General features: G+C 38.7%; 1 protein-coding gene across 7 annotated transcripts in view; it reads right to left on the bottom strand.

The window, feature by feature from the left end:
- epha8 (eph receptor A8) overlaps positions 1-21,656 on the bottom strand; it is a 124,375-nt gene that overhangs the window by 57,209 nt on the left and 45,510 nt on the right. For all 7 annotated transcript variants that reach the window (XR_006371009.1, XR_006371010.1, XM_044121415.1 and 4 more), the window contains exons 3-5: positions 7,453-7,506; positions 6,974-7,117; positions 3,852-4,001 (exon numbers count right to left, since the gene is read on the bottom strand). Coding sequence is in view for 5 of the 7 variants with exons in the window: in XM_044121415.1 (XP_043977350.1) it covers positions 3,852-4,001; positions 6,974-7,117; positions 7,453-7,506 (348 nt within the window). In the remaining 2 variants the exon portion in view is untranslated. The remainder of the gene's footprint in view (positions 1-3,851; positions 4,002-6,973; positions 7,118-7,452; positions 7,507-21,656) is intronic.

The following is a 21,656-nucleotide window of genomic DNA, read 5'->3' as shown; positions in this document are numbered from 1 at the left end:
TGAACTTATACTGAGTTTTAATGAAAAACATGTTAATTATGTTTACAACATTTCTTGCGCTGGATTTTATTTGGAGGTTTCAGAGATCATGGCAAGTGTTCTGAAAAACTAATCTTTCATTGCACTAGTTTTAAAAACTGTTTATCTTTTTTCTTTTTCTGCTACACACTGATAAACTATGATGTGTTGTTCCGTCACATAAAGTCTTCAGAGGAAAAACTGAAATTTCTGACCAATTGTGAGTATCTGCCCTTTCTCTACATCCAATCGCTTCGCTTTGCTTTTAGATTTGTTTTATCTGAAGCACACGGATGCTGCTGCAGAGGGCTTCCAAGATTCTGCTCAACAAATAAAAAATCCAATTGGTTTACTCGCTGTAAGTATAGTGTATGCTTTGACACTTTTAAAAAGCATAACAACATTTCAGAAGACGGTGTGGCTTTACATTATGTGCACCAAAATCAACCCATTTCAAAAGGCATTACTTTTCTCATGTCTGAGTGTGTGCAGAAAATCAGCTCTGCAGGATAAGGTTGGTGATTTTATTTTTCGCTGTCAACAAATCAGACTTTAAGTGCTCCGCCACAGAAGCATTAGGCGTTAGGCACTTATACATGCCAGGAGTCTAACCTCAACAGGAGTAAATGGGACATTTCTTGGGAACTATTTTCGTGGGTGGATTAATCCACTTTTAAGTGAGAAATTCTCACAGCTACTCTGTTGTATTTGGGACTGAATAAAAATAAACCATTTACAGAGTGCGTGTGTGTGTGTGGGTGGGTGTGTGTGTGTGTGTTTGTGATGGATGAAGAAACATATTGCCACAGTAGGTCTGAAGTGTTTTTAATAGTTCAGTGGCAACACTGAGAACTCTGAGAAACCACCCAATACATCAGGCTTGAGATGATCTATTTGGATTCTTATTTTAATAAAACAAGCATTAAGAAAAGAAATATTGGGACATACAACAGAAAAGCTTCACATTTCTCATGTTAAATTGGTGGACGAAGGAAAGGAAGACGCTAGCCACATATTAAAAGCCATATATTAAAACTATTCATTGAAATAGTTTGACTAACTTATCTCTACTTGAGTCTGAAAATTATAAACTATAAATCTTCTCTGCAACAATTTGTAGTGTGTCTGTTGTATTAAATTTGCACCATCCAGTATTAAATTTGAATCTATAAGACAAGAAGAGGGTCTTCAGGATATTCTTTGATTGTAGAACAACTAAAACCAACGACAATATTACAACGTTTTCTACTAGGGCTGGGCAAGACGGTAAACAAAAAATAAAAATCAAGCCCACTGATTAACCTCCATTTCTCGTCTCAATGTGAACAATGTTTTCCTCTGAGCAGTTTCCTCTGCGAGTCAGAGGAAACGGCGACGCATCAAAGAGAAAGTGTACTAAATGTTTTCCTTTGTGTCTGGCAAACACATCCAGTTTCAAAAGTGGAAAATTTGGACATTTTCTTGTTTATAGCAGATAGGAAAAAAGGACGTACATTCCCACCAAAATCATTTTTTTTTTTTTTTCAAAATATTTTTATTAGAATTTTCTGCTATATAGACTTACAAGAAAAGAACATGAAAAAAAAGACACAACACAAAAATTAACACAATGCCATTCCTCCCCCCACCCCAAAAATAATAATAATAAAGAAAAAACACACAAAACCCCAGGGCTCACTATCTACACAAAAAGAAAGAAAAGATTAAGTTCACATGTCACATTGTTCAATAAAATATAGGAAGGGGGACCAAATATCATAAAAGTCTTCAAGTTTTCCTTTTGTTATAAAAGTCAGTTTTTCCATTGCCAGGTTGTTGCTCAGTAGTTTGATCCATTCATTTATCTTTGGTCTTTCTGGGTTCCTCCATTTCAAAGCAATCAAATGTTTAGCCTGCAAAAGGCAAAAATTCACAAGCTTCTTTCTCTTTGTAGGTACTTTAAGTCCATCTGGATAAATGTGTAGTAGGCAAAGTTTACTGTCCATTGAAACATCCTGTTCAATCAGACGAGAGGTGAACACAATAACCTCCTTCCAGAAAGTTTGAAGTTCCATACATTGCCACATACAATGAAAAAGAGTACCCTTATCTATATTACATTTAACACACACATCAGGAATGTTTGAATTGAAATGGTGAAGTTTTATAGGAGTGATATATGTCCTAAACAACCATTTGTATTGTAATAGTCTAAACCTTGTGTTAATCGTTTGTGTCTGTGCTATTAGACAAGAGTTGTTCCATTCGTCTTCAGAGATTTCTGTTTGCAAATCTCCTTTCCATGCTTGTAGATATGCGAGACTGTTTTCTTTTAAGGCTAAAAGCAAGATATTATAAAATTTGGAAAGTAGACCCCTACTCTGATTGTGTTGAGTGGCTATATATTCTATGGTAGAGAGTGGGGGTTCAGTAGTGGATTTCAGTGACGCAAAAACAAAGCTCCTCATCTGTAAATACTTAAAAAAGTGTTTTTGAGGCAGACTGTATCTATTTGCCAGCTGTTCAAAGGACATCAAAACTCCTTCACTATAAAGGTCCCCTATTTTATTTAAGCCTTTATTCAACCAAATTCTAAATCCTCTGTCTGCCCTTCCTGGTTTGAATCTGTTATTTCCCCAGATAGGTGATAGACATGAGAGCTCAGACACCTCATCCAAACCAAAATCATTTTTAAGATTTATCCCAGAAATTTTCTAGAAAAAAATAAGGCAATTTGCAAATGTTCCCCACATCTTCCACTTTTCAAACTCAGTCCAGCAAAGGTCAAATTTCCAAAAGCGAACATTTTTGACTTTAGATACTTAGAAATTTCCACGTTTTTCTACAAAATCTCTGAGATAAAACTCAAAATTTCTATTTTTTTCTAGCAAACTTTCGACTTTCCAAACTCAAAACTTCCAGTTTTGTTGTTTAAAATTTCTAAACATAATCTTAAAATTTCTGAGGTTTATGACGTAAATTTGTCCCTGTTTTCCATCTACAACGGCCCTGACACGCCATCATGACCTCTGACTTCAGTCCACCTCTGAGAGACGTACCCCTCAGGTTTTTGGGGGCAACATGAATGCTGCTACGCATGTTACATAACAAGTTGTTGCTAGGTAACCAAAGACTGAATGTTTGAATGAGTTGTGAGAGGTTGGAGCAGTGTAAGCCTTTCCTCTGCCTACATCCCCCAGAATGCCGTGCAGTTCTGAATTGGATACATTTCCTATTGGTATTGATCATGTGTCTATCATGATAGATATTGTTTTCTGTTTTCTATCCTCTGTTAGCTGCCAGCCTAAGCATTAAGAAATAGATGATTGTGTTTCATCTTGTCCTGGTATAATCTATCTACCGTTGCTGCAGCTTCAATTGTCTAAACAGTACATGTGTAGTGGGATGAAGGGTGTGGTCACCTCATCATTTAGACTTTGCTGTTTTGTTTGAAAGGTATTTTTGGCTCTAGTGGTCTTTATTTAAAAGTGCTATGACAGGAAAGAAGGGAAATGAGAGAGAGGGAAGACATGCAGCAAAGGTCACCAGGCTGGGATTTGAACCTGCGACGGCCGCGCTGAGGACTAAGGTCTCCGTATATGGGTTGTGCTTAAACCCTGCTGCACCACAGCACCCCAGACTTTGTGTCTTTTAATCATATTTATGGATCTAAAGGTTCCCCCAAGTGGTCAGATCAGCCAAATCAGTCATAAGTACGGCAAGCCCTCCATTTCTCTTCAAGCACTGTGAGTGAATCTTGATAAGCACAGACAAAGCATCTTCATAGTGCTACATGAGATGAAGTAGTGCTGCAAAGTGTGAGCAGCAGTCGTGTAAATGCACAAAGCTCATACCTCAGTGTTGAGCTTCAGTCTGCGGACCCCCAGGTCCACGCCTGTGAAGCTCTCGTCTGCAGCAATGGTGTCAATCTTAATGAACTGGTTCTCCCGTATGGCCGAGCCCACGGCTCTGTCCGACTCATAGTAGAACAGGTTGAAGGTTTCCTGGACAACGGACACAGTAACAACAAGCTCTGAGCGTGTGCTACAGTCAGTGAATGATTACGTCACATCATGGGAGCATACATTATGTTTCACAGGAGAGCAGAACTCTGAGTTTTCATAATCCAGTAGAAAGTCTTTTCACTCTATATTAAATGTTAATTATAAAAGGTAATTTTTTTCTTTCTTACAGTCAGAATCGTCAAACGTTGGAACATTCATTAGGAAAATCTAAAAGCCTTTGTTGGTCATAACTGTGATAGACATCACTTAATAGTTCTTCCAAAGCATTCTGTAGAACTGTGTGAAAATATTCAAGCTGTTTTTACTTTTCCGGATTTAGAATAAAGCAAAAAATCAACAACATATATTTATTAAGTAGGGAAAGGATAAATGATTTTAATTTTTGTAAAAGTAAACATCAGAACATTGTGTTGTGCATTTGTAACGACCCCCGTTTGTTCTGACACCCCTTAAACAAAATCAAATTGCCTTCAGAAAACACCTGGCTAGTAAAAGCAGGTTTATGTGTGAGTAATTAAATATTAGAGGCTGCAAAAGAAACTTGAAACAAGGATGGAAGATAACATTTTTGAAAACTGTGATTGGCATCCAGTTTGACCGAGCATGAATGAACAAAAACTGTAGATGTGCAAACCTGGGAGAGACAAAGCCCAAAATACTTCATATAAATTACACACTACACAAAGTATTTACTCAGGAGGTTAAAAATAAATTCACACCAAACTTTTCTGATTTTTATTTGTCCACGTTGTTGAAAACTGTGTGTCCTTTTCTTTGCTTCACAGTTATGTTCTAGTCTGGGTCACATCTTCATGGCCCAGACTAGAACATAACTGTGTACTTCAGAAAACCTCAACATTTCTGCATATAATATTAGGCCTATTAATGTAGCAAATTTTACTGGATGATTAATTGTCCCAGAAATTATTGTGATAAACAATATTAATAGTATAATTGCTTTTGAAACCATTTTAAAGTAATATAGAGGTTATAGCATAATGTAAGTCCGTCCTCAGAAAGACTAATAATTCTGACATTTTAAACATCCAAAAGCAATAAAAAATAACAAGGAAATAAAAAAATTGCCATCGATGAATATTTTGGTTTGGGGAAGGGGGATTTCATCTACAATTTAACCAACCTGATTAGTTTTGGACCTTGGGGAGAAGAAACATAGTCTAAAGAGAGAAACTCTGAGTCAGTATTAAACCAGCAACTATTAGCCAAAGCGCTAACCATCAAGCTGCCAGAGAATAAACATATATCTATATAAATATTCACAGCTGATGAAAAACATACATCCGCAGCAGGGAGGCCGCGTCTCCACTCGAATTTTTGTTTACGCAGTTTAGAAAATAATCATGTGTAAATTAATTAATGCTGACGGTGATTAGCGCTAAATGACATTCAGCTGCCTCAGCTGACGTTGACTTAAGCAACATTGCTTAATTGCGTTTTTTTTTTTCTTTTTAATTTGTCTTCGAAATATCCCACTTGTCTCAACTTGCAACTCCGGGACAAGACAAACAGATCTGGGACAAGACAAACAGATAAAAAGAAGTAGAGTCTGAGTTGAGTTATTGCTAAATACACAAGGATCTGATTCAGACTGGACATGATTGAAGAGCCAAAGATTGGTGAAAACCGCAGCATAAAGAACCAACAAACTGTTTCAGCTACACAATGGGCAGTTTATAGGATAGCAATTTGCAAACATCGAGATTTACTGAAAGTTTATCAGATGTGGGTTTGAGTGCTTAAAATGTAGAGCCACTTTGGGTTTGGATCCGCAACAAGATCCATTAGTATGTCGATAGAATTATCCATCCATCCATCCATTTTCTAACACTCTTGTCCCTAATGGGGTCAGGAGGTGCTGGTGTCTGTCTTCAGCCAACTTTTCGGGCAAGAGGCGGGGTCACCATGGACAGGTCGTCAGTCTGTCGCAGGGCAACACAGAGACAGACAGGAGACACAACCATGCACACACACATTCACACACAGCTAGGAAGTCATGTCTTTGGACTGTGGGAGGAAGCCAGAGTACCTGGAGAGAACCCACAATGCACAGGGAGAACATGCAAGACCCCGAGCCAGGAATCAAACCCTGGACCTTCTTGCTGCAAGGCAACAGCTCTACCAACTGCGCCTGCTCGACAGAATTAATTTGGACTATTTACAGCTGCAGCATTTAAATCATGCAGTTTGTATTTATCAACATGTTTTTTTCTATGTCTATTGAATCTGTTACTACATCATGACAGCAAGAGACATGTAATCTGTGAAAAGAAAATTGAGCTCCTCAGTGCTCCTACAGCCATCTGCAGAAATACAGTCAAACAACCAATCAGAGCCAGGAGGAGGGTCTTAGTTCAGATAATCATGCCTGTGCTCACGCTGCTCAATGTGCTAATGGTGGAGAAACAAATTACTGTTAAAAGAAAACTGATTCTCTGCTGTCATTGGCCATGCTAACTACTAGCATTAACATTCATGGCAGACTTTGGTGTCAAGAACTAGCTGTAGTGCAGCAAAGAGCAAAGGGGTAAGGTCTGAGAAGCATGTACCTGAAATTGATTGACAGCGTTAAGACCCTCCTCCTGTCTCTGATTGGTTGTTTCTGACCAGGAGCGGTAAATTTCTGCAGATGGCAGCAGGACCACAGGGCAGAGGAGCTCAGAGTATATTGTCGCAACATGGTGACAGTTTGAACAAATATGGAAAAATCATATTGTTTATTGAAGTTACTAACTTTCTTCCTACATTTCTTGTGTTTTATTTACACAGTTTAGCCTGTTGGAAGTGACAAGGGAGCTAAAGCCTACTCCAGCAGTGCCAGATGTTGCATCTCAAGCCCTTCCAAAATAGTACATTTTTAAAATCAACATCAGATCCTAGTGAGAACTTAGTTTGATTTTCTAGCCGCTGGATTGGTTGACAGAGTTTGTTACCTTGCAGGTACCCAGAACTCCAGGCATGCTGTTGCAGTCTCTCAGGGTGAACTTGACCTCGATGTAGATCCTCCTGGCTCCTTCTCGAGGGATCCAGCCAGACCTCAGCCAGTTGTTCTGACTGGGGCTCATCACGTTACACACCTAATGCAGAGGACAACATTTTATTTTGTAATATATATATATATATATATATATATATATATATATATATTTTTTTTTTTAGATAAAATAAAATATATAGCAATCTTGACCGAGCAGATTGCTGCTCTTATCAACTTATCGTCACCGTCCTAAAATAATGGCTTAAGTCATTTTTTTTGACAAAAAAAAAAAAAGGTTTTTGCAAAACCATCACTTTTGGCAAAAATAATGACTTAGGCCATTGTTTAAGAAAGGTGACGATGTTGAAGTTGTGAAGAAATGTATCGGATATTATTCCCAACCCAAACAAGCTGTGAGCGCCGTGCAGGACACACCTGGTATGTGTGAATCGGGGTAAAATACTCGTCCATCTCGTTAATGGCATCCCACTGCAAAAACAAAGAGGAAGGAGAAAACAACATGACCGCTGGTTAATCACGGTTTGTACGATTCACATCATGCAACAAATCAGGCAACAGAGATTCATATTTCCCTGCAATGATTCTCATGCATTGTTCAGATGGTTTTTTTCCCCTACGGTTCCAGGATAGCAGCCTCAATAAAAAATGAGCTTTTTAAAATATGCAGTTGAATTCCTGGTTGGAGCTTTGGAAAACGAGACTGAGGACATGCAGTCGTTTGTTCTACATTTTATAAGTGTTGAAATTCACTTAATGCTATTCCAGCAGGACACATTTCCCTTTAATTAGATGGCCCTCGTGTAGGTGATTAGATTTCTATTGTGTACCGAATGCTTCTGGTGAGCGCTAATTCAATTATCCCACTGTATCACTGTGGTAATATGTATGTCACACCACATCGGAAATATTGAACAAGAAACCGCAAGGAATCATAAGCCTGGATCGTCTTTATGTCAGGGTAAGAGGCAGATCATTTTTAGCGTAAAAGTATAGCATATAATTCATTTATTGTTGCAGATTTAGACGTACAGTTGGATTTTATGAAATATGATTGGAAATAAAAAAACAGTCACCAGCTTTGCTATAAATTGTTGTGTTAATCCAAAGCTCACAAACAATAGAAATGTTTAACCATGCTGTCTGGCTGCAGTTAATGTGTGATATTTACAAGTAGATTTCTTATTACTGTAAGAAATGCTCTTAGATTTTGTGCAAATCATCACTATGGGTTTCACTCAAGGGAAAGGGCGATGCGATTCGGGTAGCTTCCATCTAAGGCAGGGGTCCCCAAATTGGGTCCTGGAGGGCCGGCATCCTGCATGTTTTAGTTCTCTCTCGGCACAGATGATCTAAGGGTTTAGTCCGCTTTAATCAAACTCCAGTTTGTCTAGAAACTCTGGTTGGTTTGAAGGATCAATTGAACTTTGTTGCAAACCAAAATAGTGAACTCTGGTCTGCCTACAAACATAGGTCTAGGTTCGATTGAAGAGAACTCTGGCGTGGTTTGATTGTGAAAAAAAGAAAGTGGAGTGTAACACAGGGCATTATGGGTAAATACAACCAAAACAAACACACGGGTCTTAGATTTTACAACCACTAAAAATCTTACACAACTCCATTTCTGTTTACATTTCGTGAAGAAGGAAGTTGTGCTCAGTGTCTTCTTTGGAGGTTTTTGTGTTTTTTTTTTCCTTCAGTGGTTCTTGGTGCAGCGCCACCACAGGCGAGGAAGGGAACATGTAATTTTAAAAGTTTTGGTTGATTTGACACAGTGCCAAAAGAGAACCACACCAGCTGAAAATGTAACAAATTTTATGTAATTTTTGTGCCCAACTTTGGATGACTGGGTGTGAAAACACCCTACATGAATGTTTGGTAGTGTACCAAGAACTTACATCTCTCTCATGAGGTCGGAGGATTTCCCTCCATTTTAAGGTTATTAATGGTAAAATTATAATTGCTGGGGGTTATTCCAACAACTGTACCCTACGGCAAACATGTCTGGGGACTGTCCCTTCGGGTGTAGAAAAGAAACCTTTAATTCTGGCTCTACGTAGCTCTGTTGATTTTCTCTGCCTTATTCACTGGGGCATGTAGAAGTGCAGGCATGATGGAGGACATCTCTGCTTGTTTAACCCTGGTGTTACAGATGACTCTCTTGGGTTTGAGCAGCCTTGTAAGGAAGGTGGAGTAATTGAAAGGGAAATCCTAGACTCCTGGAAGCTGTGGGATGATCCCTGCTGAACTCAGCCTGGATGAGACGCTTGGGATTCTCCACAGAAACCCTCCACCCTCTCTAACCCCAAACCTCCTGGCCCCCAGCAGGCTGGGCCGAGACACTCACACAGCCTCTCAGGCACTACGAGCCAAAGACCACAGGGATAATTAAGGTGCAGGACTCATTTCAGCTTTTACTCTCCCCTCATCCTCTCATCTTTATCAGCTAAATTGAAACTGTCCTTGAACTTGTGAAGACCCTGGCTAATTAGTGGAGTGTATAACCTTCCTATCTCCCTCATTATACTGTCTTACCATCAGTGTGCTCACAACCGGTTTTTCAGCTTTCTTGCATCATTTACTTTAACTTTGTTGATGGCCGAACCGGAGTTGTCCAGCGCTAAACAATACAGAACATCCCTGTATCCTTGATCCCTAGAAACAAACGGCTAAAGAAATGTGTTCAACGCACAACAGACCGAACTGAATGTATGTTTTCCTGTCGACTTGATAACATTTTTCTTTTCTAATTTCTCATCAGGAAAAATCTAATGTGGTAGAGGAGGAACAAAACAACTCATACACGACATGAAGTTGAAAAAAATTCATCAATGTCAGAAATTTTGAGTTATAAATGTCTTTAATGGGGCAGTACATTGTATTTCCCAGCTACAAAGACAATTTTGCAGCACAATCTAGTAATTGCAATATCTTCAGTTGTTAAAAAATTGGGATGTATATCAAATATTTCCAGATCACGTAATCAGTAATCTAAGTTACTTTTTTAAGGAGTAATCAGTGATCTGATTAAAGTTACTTTTTCAAAGTAACTATGCCATCAGTGTTGACCACAGAAGAAGAGGAAGGACGAGTTCAAACCCCAGGACACCATCCCAACCATGAAGCATGGCGCTGGTGACATCAGAGCTGGTGGTTTTCTGAAAAGGAGGAAAGGTAACTAAGCTGCACTGAGGAGAGGATGGAGGCCGTGGATAACCAGAGTTTGGGCAACAAGCTCTTTTTCTCAGTAAGACCATAAAGCTGAGTTGTGGCTCCATGGGAAGCATTTCAAGGTTCTGGAGAAAAACAGAAAAACCATCTCAGAGTTTGCTGCTCTGGTCTAATTCCTGCATCACGGAGGCCAATTGGTTAAGCTGGCGTCCATGACATCACACTGCATTGCGCCTTCTTCTACCTCCCTCACTGTTTTTTCTTTGCCCTTGTCTTACTCTAATCATGCAGAAGCAACAGACACGTATTTTTGTTTCCTTTTTTTTTTCTTTACCAAGAGAGGCATCAAAGAGGGAGACAAAGCTGATGAACGGTGTCTTCTTTGAAAGATCTAATTTCAGATTAGTGAATGTGATGGGAGCTTCTTCGGCGCTTACAGGCAGAGGGAGAACAGGGACAGAAAACGGAGAGGAGGACGAAGAGAAAGTAACTAAAGGTGAGGCAAAATGGTTGTGGGGGTAATGCATGCACGTGTGTTTGTCCAGGTACGTTTGTAGGTGGCATTTCCAGGCTTGATGCTGCACGTTATGTAAAGTAACAGGTCTGCATATTAACTCTGTGGAAATATCAGGACCTGGCAAACACCTTTCTGGCTCTTACATTATCAGCTACACAACCAGGAAAGACTTAATAACTTTGTGTGTGTGTGTGTGTGTGTGTGTACGACCATGTCTGTCTGGGCTCTTTGACAGCGATAACCTTTCCGGAATGGAAGTGTTAATTGCACTGGTCTGGGATCAGTGGATGAGATGGTGTAATTGCTATCTATTCAAAGATGCTTTTCTTTTACAGGACAGAGTGTCAGCACGGGATGGAAAAACGAAAATATTACAGTGAGCGGAATGGTTCTGACCCCCGCCAGGAATGCTGGGACCACAAAGCAGGACGAAACAATAACAACAAATAGTCAAAGGCTGTAAACAAAAAATAATAATCAAAGGCTGTAATTGGAGGCAGTGAAAATTCAAGGGAATTTCTGGATAATTGAATAAGTTAGAAGAAAGAGGATTCGTTGTCAAAGTGATTTTGATTGAAGCCAAACTGATTAAAATTGTTTTGATATACTGGAAATAGAACCATGTTTGATCTAACGCTCAGTTAAATTAGCAAGCCACACAAAATCAGCCCCTTTAACGGGTCTCAGTCAGGGCTTTTCAACATGCATATTAAGAAAGATCAACTTGTAAAAAAAAAAAAAAAAGAAAAGAAAAAAAAATTATGTTGAATTAAGAACATTTGCTTCAGTAATTTCTTTGTTTGGAAACATAATTTGCTCCTGGACACATCACTTTCACCAACATGAAATCAGTCGTATCACCCTGAACTAATATGTCCACTGAACACATATTAAAATAAAAGTGCATCTCTGATGAAGAAAAGTTAAATATTCCTGCAAATATACAGGAAGTCTCAAAAAAGTATAAATTATTGTGGGGCGTGCTCTGGTGGCGTAGTGGTTAGCGCGTTTGAAGGCCCTCAGTCCTCGACGCGGCCGTCGCGGGTTCGATTCCTGGACCCGACAACATTTGCCGCATGTCTTCCCCCCTCTCCTTCCCCCTTTCCTGTCAGCCTACTATGAAAAAAGGGACACTAGAGCCCACAAAAAGGACCCCCTGGTGGGGGGGAAAAAAAAAAAAGTATAAATTATTGTTAAATTACCAGGTTTATGTTTCTGTTTTTTGATTCAGCATTTTTAATGTGATGCAATACAAATGATAAACCAACAAATCTGCACAGAGGAGAGCAGAGAGTATAAAAAAACAGCAATAATTTTAATTAAGATACAGTTGTCTTGATTGCAAACCTAATATTAAGTTTAGTGTACTTGATAAACCTGAACAAAAGTTCAGCTTCTGTAGTTGGATATTCCTGACAAATCCAAAGTATCAAAGTAGCAAAATATCAAAATAATCTTGTTCAAAGGTTCCAGTCAGGAGAACACTTTTCTTTTTTCGGTCAAGGTGAATGAATGTAGGAATATTTTCAAATACGAGTCAGTTCTGATCCAAAACATTAAAGTGAATCCCAGAAAGCAAAAGAAGAATATACATTATTCTTATATATATATATATATATATATATATATATATATATATATATATATATATATATATATATATATATATATATATATATATATATATATATATATATATATATATATATATATATATATATATATGCACCTTTTTTTTTTTTTTTAGCAAACTTGCCTTTAGAAAATATTAATTTTACAATAGCCTAGCTGAACCAAGAACAAAATCTGAGTAGCGTCTCACAGGTCAGTGAAACATTCGTCACAAACTGGGCAAAGTCAGCAGGCAAAGTCAAGATATGTTATTCCTACAGACTCCTACCAAGAACACTAAATGCTAAAAATTTATCAAAAGATGCTGTAGCAAAGTATTAGTAAAAGTGTGTGCAGACGTATGAAATAAGAGTTCTGAATATTTTTAAATGTGTTACATTGTTTTTTTTTTTTTAGTTAAATTATATCAGACACTGAAGCTTAAAAGGTTTAATGTTCATTTGGTTTCTGCTCCTCCACCATCAGTCTCAGCCTCACTGTGGGGAAACTAACACACCCAGGATTTAAATCAGCTCATATTTCAGGTTCCACACGTCGCTAAGCATCCCATCGGGTGCAAAAAGCTTCACTTGGCACAACATTCTGTTTCATACCTGAACAAGAGCATTAAGAAAGAATCATTTGAACAAAAATCAAACTGTCTTTTTTTGTCATTTCAATAAGGTTTCTAAGCTGTTTTCTAGGAGTTGCACTACTGCATAATTAGATTCAGTGATATTTTGCTATCACTCTTCTCTTCCTCCTTTTCCTTTATTTTGACTGTTGCCTGAAAGCCATTTCCTCCAGTCTCCCAGCAACCAGTCTGAGAGATTTAGAGATGTGCGCTACCTGATCAAGGCACTATGTTGATTGACATAGAGACTTTGATTGTATATGTCTGCTGTTTGCTGAGATTCATTTTCTTGCAGGCAGATCAGTGGTAGCCTCACCTGTCAACAGAGTAACAAAATTATTATTTTTTTAATGTCTTTCCCCTCAGGTTCATTCTTTACCGCTATCTATTCTCAAAGTCTACAAATATTTGCCTTCATTGCTTGGTTTCTGCTATGATTTCCATTGTCAACAGTGAGACCATACAAGTACCAAAATATATTATAGACTTGTTGTCACTGTTTTAACCTGCCAGACTGCTCAGGTCTTCTGGTTCTAATCTACTTCTCAGAACCAGAACCGAACATGGAAAAGCAGCATTCAGTTTTTATGCTGCTCTAACCTGGAACAAACGTCCAGAAAACCCCTGCGGTTCGCTCCAAACCAGCCGCCAGGCAGCAGCTCTGAAGAACAAAAATCAATTTAAGGAAGCTTGTTAGTCCTTGAAAAACAATGAAAACCTGGACATTTTAATCAATCACGTTCAGTGGATGCTCCGGACAGAATGTGAAAAGTGGCCATGTCCGGAGAAAAGAGGACATTTTGGTATGCTAATAACACTTAGCAGTCATCAACTATTCATTAGCAGAAGTTAAAGCGTTGCGCAACACAAATAATTATCGGGCTGAAACACAACAGATTTAACAGTAAAAAATCATTTAATGAAGCTTCGAGGCAGATCATTTGTCTCGAGGATTTTTAATAATCCAGGTACTTGAATCATTCAATGAATCATTACAGCTCTACTTGAAATGTCCATCGTTATAGTAACTATGTTCCTGTAACATCTGATTAAGTTTAATGAATTGAAAAATAAATTGAAGGAGCTGGCCAATTAGGCACTTCTTTAAGTCAGGTGTGTTTAAGCAGGAAAACCTCTAAAACATGCAGCAGATTGACCCTGGGGATTTGAAGTGGCCCGTTTCTGTCCCTAACTTATCCAAACGTCTATTGATATTAACCAAGAAATTATGAGCTGACATAAATTTGTTATAAAAGTATTACTGATTAAACTTTCGCTTTAATAAGATAAAGCTACATAATTTTTATAGCTTAAAGTTTAAAAGTGTCATGATTTACCGAATGAAGCTTTATGAAGACTTACTCATGTCCAGGACAGGTGTGTCATGTTTATGACGGTGTCATGACAGTCTTATTGACAAACCGTCAAATAAAGTGGCACCCTGTTGGATGAGGTGAACAATTACCAGGGGTCATCGGTCCTCTCTGAAAGAGGGACACATCTGAAACATTAGGACAGCTGGCCCAGCACCAAGACTGGGGACTTGATTGTAATACCTGGAGAAGTCCTGCCAGGTAATGGCTTAAGAGGTTAGCTTTGGTTTAGCATTGAATTAATTTGAGGAAGCGGGCGGAAATAATAAAATGTATACTGGCAAAGAGTGAGGGCTTAAATGATCTGGAGTGACAGACGTCTGAAAGGTTGTAGCTGACTGTTGTCAACACAGTCACCTCAAACATTTTCACAACCATTTTCCTCAGAGATTCCAAGGTCAAGAGATTGGTGAAAGCTCAAACCATTCCTTGTGCACAAGTGACACATGACATGATAATGCAGTAAGTGAAATCCATTTTTCCACAGCTTGTCACAAGCTCAGTCTCCTAGAAGCAAACAGAATCTTTTTCTTTGACAGTCGCCGTTTCTCAAGGCTGTGCTTTCGAGCTCGCCATATGTGACAGATGTAACTCTTTGGCAAATTTTCTCCTTGGTTTGCTTCTGAATAGAAGACTTGGGGACACAAACAAGAATGTTTTCAGACATCAGGAATTGATTTCTGTAGTGACAAGCAGGTCATGTGGGCCTATACGATCTTTGAAGACCAGAGTGGGTTAATAACACTTTTAGGGGTCGATTAAAACCAAAACACACTTCAACTGTAGATGGAAATAACTAACAAATTAAAGGCCGCAAAGGTTCATGCAACACTTCAAGATCAGTTTCATTCATAAGTGAAAAATAAAGCGGTTATAAAAACTGCACTCTACTTATACTGAATGGTTCTGATTGACGTTTCTACAGTTTAATTGTCTTCCTTTGAAAAGTTCTGGCATTGGACCACAATGACAACACACCGTCTGTCTAACATCCTAAATTCACTCACAGAAACTCCTCTGCAACTCCCAGGGAGTTTGGACCCAGCAATAATCTAGAATGCATCCTTTTCCATGTTCTTTTTTTTTTTTTTTCTTCTTTTTTTTTTTCAAAGTATATATTTTCACAGATGAGCTGTTTGCACCACCATCAGCCCACAGTAGCTGTGAGGTGTTGCCCCATGCTGCTCTCTCGTGGGAGCTTGTAAAGCCAATTATGCTGTGCTGGACGGTCATCGAGAGGGCAGCAGAAATAGTTCAAAGACTAGCTGAGGGTTTGTTGTGGAAGTGTGTAATCAGATCTGGAGGATGGGGCTGCTGAACGCAGTAGAAAGGCTCGCAAACTGTTTGAGGAAAAAAAGAGGCAGATCTCTAATTCAAAAGCTTCACAGAGCTCAGCTCATTATCGAGCCGATTAACTCCAAAGAATTCTAGAGAAAAATGAGTTTTATGTTGACATGTGGTTCAGCACGGGGATAACAGGGGCTTATCGGCGTTAGTGTGTTATTGTGATGCAGTTCTAAACAATTTAACAAATTAGTTGTAATGTGAAAAAGAAGAATAAAATCTGCTTTGTGTCATTTGATTAGTTTTAGGTCAAACAAAACAGAAACATTGTCCTGTGGTCATGATTTCTCTGGTCTCTGTCATGTCCCACGCTGCCCTGGTGCTTCCTGCCCCTCCCCCGCCTGTTGATTAACTCATTGCTCTCACCTGTCCTCAGAGAAACACCTGCTCTGAATTCATTCAGATTGTCTTTTTGCCTTTTCTCTGGTTGTAGTCCTGATAAGTTTTCTCCCTCCTGCTCTCTTCTCCCCATCTGTACTGAGTCACTCTGATTCTGGTTCTGACCCGAGTTTCTGGTCCAAAATGAAATTTTTGGCCACAACCACAAACATCCCATTTGGAGAGGATCCGACAAGGCCTCTCTGATGACATATACACCATTCCTATTGTGAAACACGGCGGTGGATCACTGATGCTCTGGGAATGTGTAAGCTACAAAGATACAGGGATGAATGCAGCACCTTATCAGAAAATACTGAAGGAAAATTTGCACTCGTCAGCCTGGAAGCTGCACACGGGACGTACTTGGACGTTCCAACATGACAACGATCCAAAACACAAGGCCGAGTCGACCTGTCATTGGCCACAGCAGAACAAAGTGAAGGTTCTGGAGAGGCCATCTCAGTCTCCTGACCTCAGCATCAGAGAGCCACTCTGGGGAGAGCTCAAAAGTGCAGCTCCTGCTGCACAGTCCAAGAGCTTACAGGAGCTGGAGGCTTTTTGCCAAGGCGACCGGGCAGCTTTACCATCAGAGAAAATACAGAGCCACAACCACAACCACAACAAAAACTCCAAGCTGTCACTGATGGGCAATACACGGTATGAAGAACTGAGCTCTGGAAACTTGTGATCAGGGTCATTTGGGGAGTTTCTGTTATGATTACAAATTGAAAACAGCTGTTTGACAATAAATAAAGTTTTATCATCATTCCTTTCCGACAGATGGCAATTAATCCTAGCCAACCTAAAACAAGAAAAGTCTGGTCTGACGTAACTTGAGACAGAGAGAATATATTTTTAGTCAGTGAATGTAAACGTCTGGTTGTATATAACCCTTTATATATGTGTGTGTACATACTGTACTGTTTGCTTTGTCCTTTATTTTAGTGTTAAATTCCTTACTAATGCACACAATCTATGCAATTGAAACTGATTCTGACTCTAAAATGAAAGACAAACTTCTCATTTTGTGATTAATTGTCCTTTTTATCTGACTATTTGAGCACACTCATGCCTCACTGAAGCGCAACTTTCAGCTGATCTTTAATATGAAGACTCGCCACAGAAACAAACACTCTGGTTCATAGTAAGGTGAAGTAAGTAACTGAACACACGAGCACCTCAGGCTGTCATGGCAACCCAACACACCTACCCAGCGCAATAAAGTTATCTTCTTCTAAAACAAGATATTTCCTGAAAGAAATATCCAGGCAGCTTTGGAAACTCTGCAGGCGTTTGTCTCTGTGGGTTCAGGAAGAGTCTGTTCCCTCGAAACCAGCTTTAACTTTATGAGTGTGTTCAAGAGAGAGACAGATGAGGTTACAGGGATGTGGAGAAAGTCATGACAAAATGCTTTGTGCTTTTGACATCATTTGGTTCATCATTATGGTTTTCCCAGCCAACTCTAAACGCACACCCACACACACAAACGCTGTACTGTCAGCGGTATCGATTGTTGGGTGTCCGGTGGATGAACCTGTCAGGGCCAACACAGATCGGACTGGAGGATAATGAAGTCTTCCTGCCCCTGTTTGACAGGTTCTGTGAATGGGTGTGTGAGTGTGAGTGTGAGTGTGTGTTGTAGAGAGAGAGAGATAAAAACAGAGAAAGATGCTCCAGGGACAGCACAGGAGCATCCTAACCATTGCCTGAATAAATTGGACAGAAAGAGGCCCCTTGAGTGGAGGACGTGATCTGTCATGATGTCATCTAAATGAGACCGGCATACGGGAGAGGTCAGGGTGCTAATAAAGACCTAACCCTCAGCACACACACTTTAACTCAGCAATAAGTGCAACTTGAAAATGTTCCTATTTTCCTGGAATTACTTTCAAAAATACATTTGCTACAGCTGGATTCAAGAAACTTCAGTGATCCAATTCTATGTTGTTCAAGAAGGACAAAAAGTGATTTCCCAGTGAGCCAAGATTTGACATGTGCATATTGAGCAGCAGTTTTAACATAAAAAAATAAATATAGCAAGTCTATTAAATCTAAGAGAAGCTAAATCATCATCCATCTGCACTCTATTATCTGAGATCCAGCCATAAGGTTAACTGTGTACATTTCTACAATAAATCTACATATATACTGTAAATAAATAACTGACATATAGAAGATGTCAGTTTTACGTTTAACAGAAATAAAGTGTCAAACTCTCATGTCGTGGTAAAAATCTGTTTTAGAAATGATGGAAATGTTCGTCCAACTAACAGAAATATTCCTGGTAATTTTCTTCCATGACATTTTTTGTATTGTTTAATGGAAATTGATCAACAACCCACAGGGAGGAATACAACTTTTTATGTTCAACCTACAGTTGCACTGATATAAAATGTTAAGGTTTTTTTATTATTATTTCTCAAGTGTTGTTAAACAGATCAATCATTTTCCAAAGCAGCTTTTTCAAGCATCCTAGGTTTAATTCCAAAGAAACCAAATTCTTTCACAGAAACTATGCAGTTATCAGTCATTAGCGGTGATGTTCACCATGTCAGAATTCATTCAGCGGATGTGTTTTCTTCTCCTCTTTAGCGTAATAACTCTTTCCAGTAAAGCCATAAAAAACATTCTGTGAAATTGAGGTAGGTTTTTTTTTTATTTTGCTCTTTTTGTCAACATTTTTTAATGCGATAATTTAAAGTGTGATGCATTGATCAGCAGACCTATGTATTTTTCTTTCTGCAGTTGTATATTCTCATGCTAAGACCAGCCATAGCAGAGGGCAGCTGCATGTTCAGTGCTCACTCTATAAACTGTCAGAATGGGAAAGCGTGACCTTATACAGGAGCTGTAATTGTGTGTGTGGAAGTGTTGAAGAGGGACAGTAAAACACTGTCAAAACATCCATTCATCAAACAACCTGTGAGGTCTGATGTGTGTTTTTTCTTTTCCGTTTCTCTCACACGTAGAATTCCTGGAAGTGTTTGGGAGTCATGCGCAGTTTTGTTCTCTTTCCATCAAACCTGCAGGAGCTCAGCTCTGACGGCTCTGGAACAACAGTTCTGAACCTCGTTATATGCCCAGATAAACTTTAACATAAACTTTAACAAAGTTAAAGTTTGCTGAAAAAATTATTTAATTGTAGTTTTAAATCTTTCACTTTTGCTTGTTTGGAAGACAGATTAGTAACTAAAAGGCTAAAATACATGAAGAAACATTCATAATCCTTGAATTTTTCCTTCACATTTAGGCATATTAAAGCCCTGAACGTCTCGGTTGATGGGAAAACGATGTGGTTTTTAATCGGTTCGGAGCAAATTTCAAGTGGATTTTCAGTTAAATTTAGGTGTGAACTTTGACTGGGCCATTGTAAAACATTAATTTGTATTAAACTGAATTGTTAGATTGTTAACCTGGCTGTATAGTGTTGCTGTTGTGAACAGGTTTTCTTCCTTATTTGCCCTGACTTTATCTCCACTGTTCTACTTGTCAACGCTGATCAGTTTACTTGTCTTTGTTTTAGAAAAGCATTGCCACAGCATGATGATGCCACTACCATATTTTCAGTTATGAGGTTTTCAAGGCAATATGTAATGTTCACTAGTTATACGACACATACCACTTTCCAAGTAGTTAGATTTTGACTAAACAAACTACTTATACATGGATTGAGAAAGATATTTAAAAGAAATATTATTTCAAGATAATCATTTGGGTCAAAATCGAAAAAGCTTCTCTTTATAAACTTTTATTCCATTGGATTTTCTCATCTTCCTTCATGGCTCTTGATTCAGATCCTGGTTTCCAACTCTCACTTTTAGCCCACTCTCTTTTCGATTATCCTGCCGACTGCCTTCCTCATTACGGATGACTCTGTTTTTCTGGATTGGATTCGTCAAAGAGTCAGATTTATACATTTTCGGAACAGTGAAAACTGGATCACCAAAGATTTCCCCATGTTGGATTTCATCTCGCCCGCTGTGACATCGCCAGGCAAGTGGGCTTTCCCCAAAAAATTGTCACTGTGTTGCTCTGGCCATTTAATGTCCTCACACTCTGGGTCAGAGCACCAGCACCATCGTTTGCAGTCACTTCTGACTGCTCTCCTGATGGTCCTAACCTCCCACCATATCCCCATTTTTAATAAACTCCTTAACCGTGTTTCCTGCGCCGGTTGTCATTCTGCTGCCATTTTGTAGGCAGCAGAAGAGCCATTACAAATTTGACCCCATTTCAACAGGCTGCCATATAGTCAAAGGAGTATTTGTATCCATCTACAGGCTTCCAACAAACACAGCAAATGTTTTTTTAAACGCAATTTCTAAACTACTCTAATGTTTATGTTGATTTTCACTGCATTATTTGATGGTTTGTACAAGATGGATGTGCATAAAAACTCTGGCTAACTTTTTCAGAATGTACCAGCATATTTAGTAGGTATTTCTAAAGACTGAAACACTGCTGATTGTTGTGACTGATGCTGCTCTTTCTGATTATTGATGTTCCCGGATTAAAACCATTAATGGAGACATGCAGACATGCAAATTCTCCTGTTACCACTACTACTTTTACTATTTTAGCAAGATTCACCCAAAGAATGAACAATAAAATAACAGGAAAAAACTGATTAACTATCAATGCACCTGATTGCTTGAGAGTGATCAATGCTGGAAAAAAGTAGCTGATTTCTCCACACTGTACAGTTGAACCTCGACTATTTGTGGTTCACATGTTGAAGGATTTTTCTGTGATTCCAAATGTTTCAAATATGTAAAGAAGATGCAGCCAGGGAAGCCTTGGCCAAGGTGCCGATGTGTACATGAGGATGATTGATGGCGCTAAGACCCTCCTCCTCTCTCTGATTGGTTGTTTGTGACAGAGCAGTGTGTTTGTTCAAGTGACAGGAGGTCCATAGAGAGAAGGAGGAGCTCAATTTTTCTGTCTCTCTCATGCCATACTGTCACAGTGATAGTTTTAACAAATATGTAAAAACATAAACTTATATATATATATATATATATATATATAGTTACATAGTGCTGCTGTAAGAAGACAATGAAGTTGAGTCAGTTTGAATTTGGCTTTAGCAGCCAAACAGTTAGTGACTGTATTTTCACCCTGCTTACAAATTGGATTTTGTCTGTAACAAATCAGTGTTTGTGTATTGAAGCTAGTAGCAAAATGCTGCCACACAAAACAGATTTTAACAGTAATGCAAAATGTGTCCTTTGCATTGCTTGTTCATGTGTGATTTTCTACACATACACTTTCCTTCTGACTGTAAAACATAAGTGGAAGAAAATCACAGCGGACTTTTCAAACTTAAAACACTTACATTCACACACATGGCCTAGTAATAGATAAGTCATTACAAGACGTGTTATTTTCAGTCTTTATATCATCAACTCATTAAGACAATAACATGTCAGTTCTCTTTGAGACAGACTTAACTATAAGAAATATTTTCATGTGTTGCTGGTGATTTTGAACAGTAATCCGACGTACCTCAACTAATCCCTACTTTGAAATAATTTGTTGAAAAAAATTTTGTCGAAATATTGCTTGATTGCTAACGTAGATCAGATTTTCT

Source organism: Gambusia affinis, linkage group LG07, assembly GCF_019740435.1.
Source record: "Gambusia affinis linkage group LG07, SWU_Gaff_1.0, whole genome shotgun sequence".
Classification (NCBI taxonomy): domain Eukaryota; kingdom Metazoa; phylum Chordata; class Actinopteri; order Cyprinodontiformes; family Poeciliidae; genus Gambusia; species Gambusia affinis.
The sequence above is the reverse complement of the archived record's forward strand: the minus strand, read 5'-3'. Positions and strand labels throughout refer to the sequence as shown.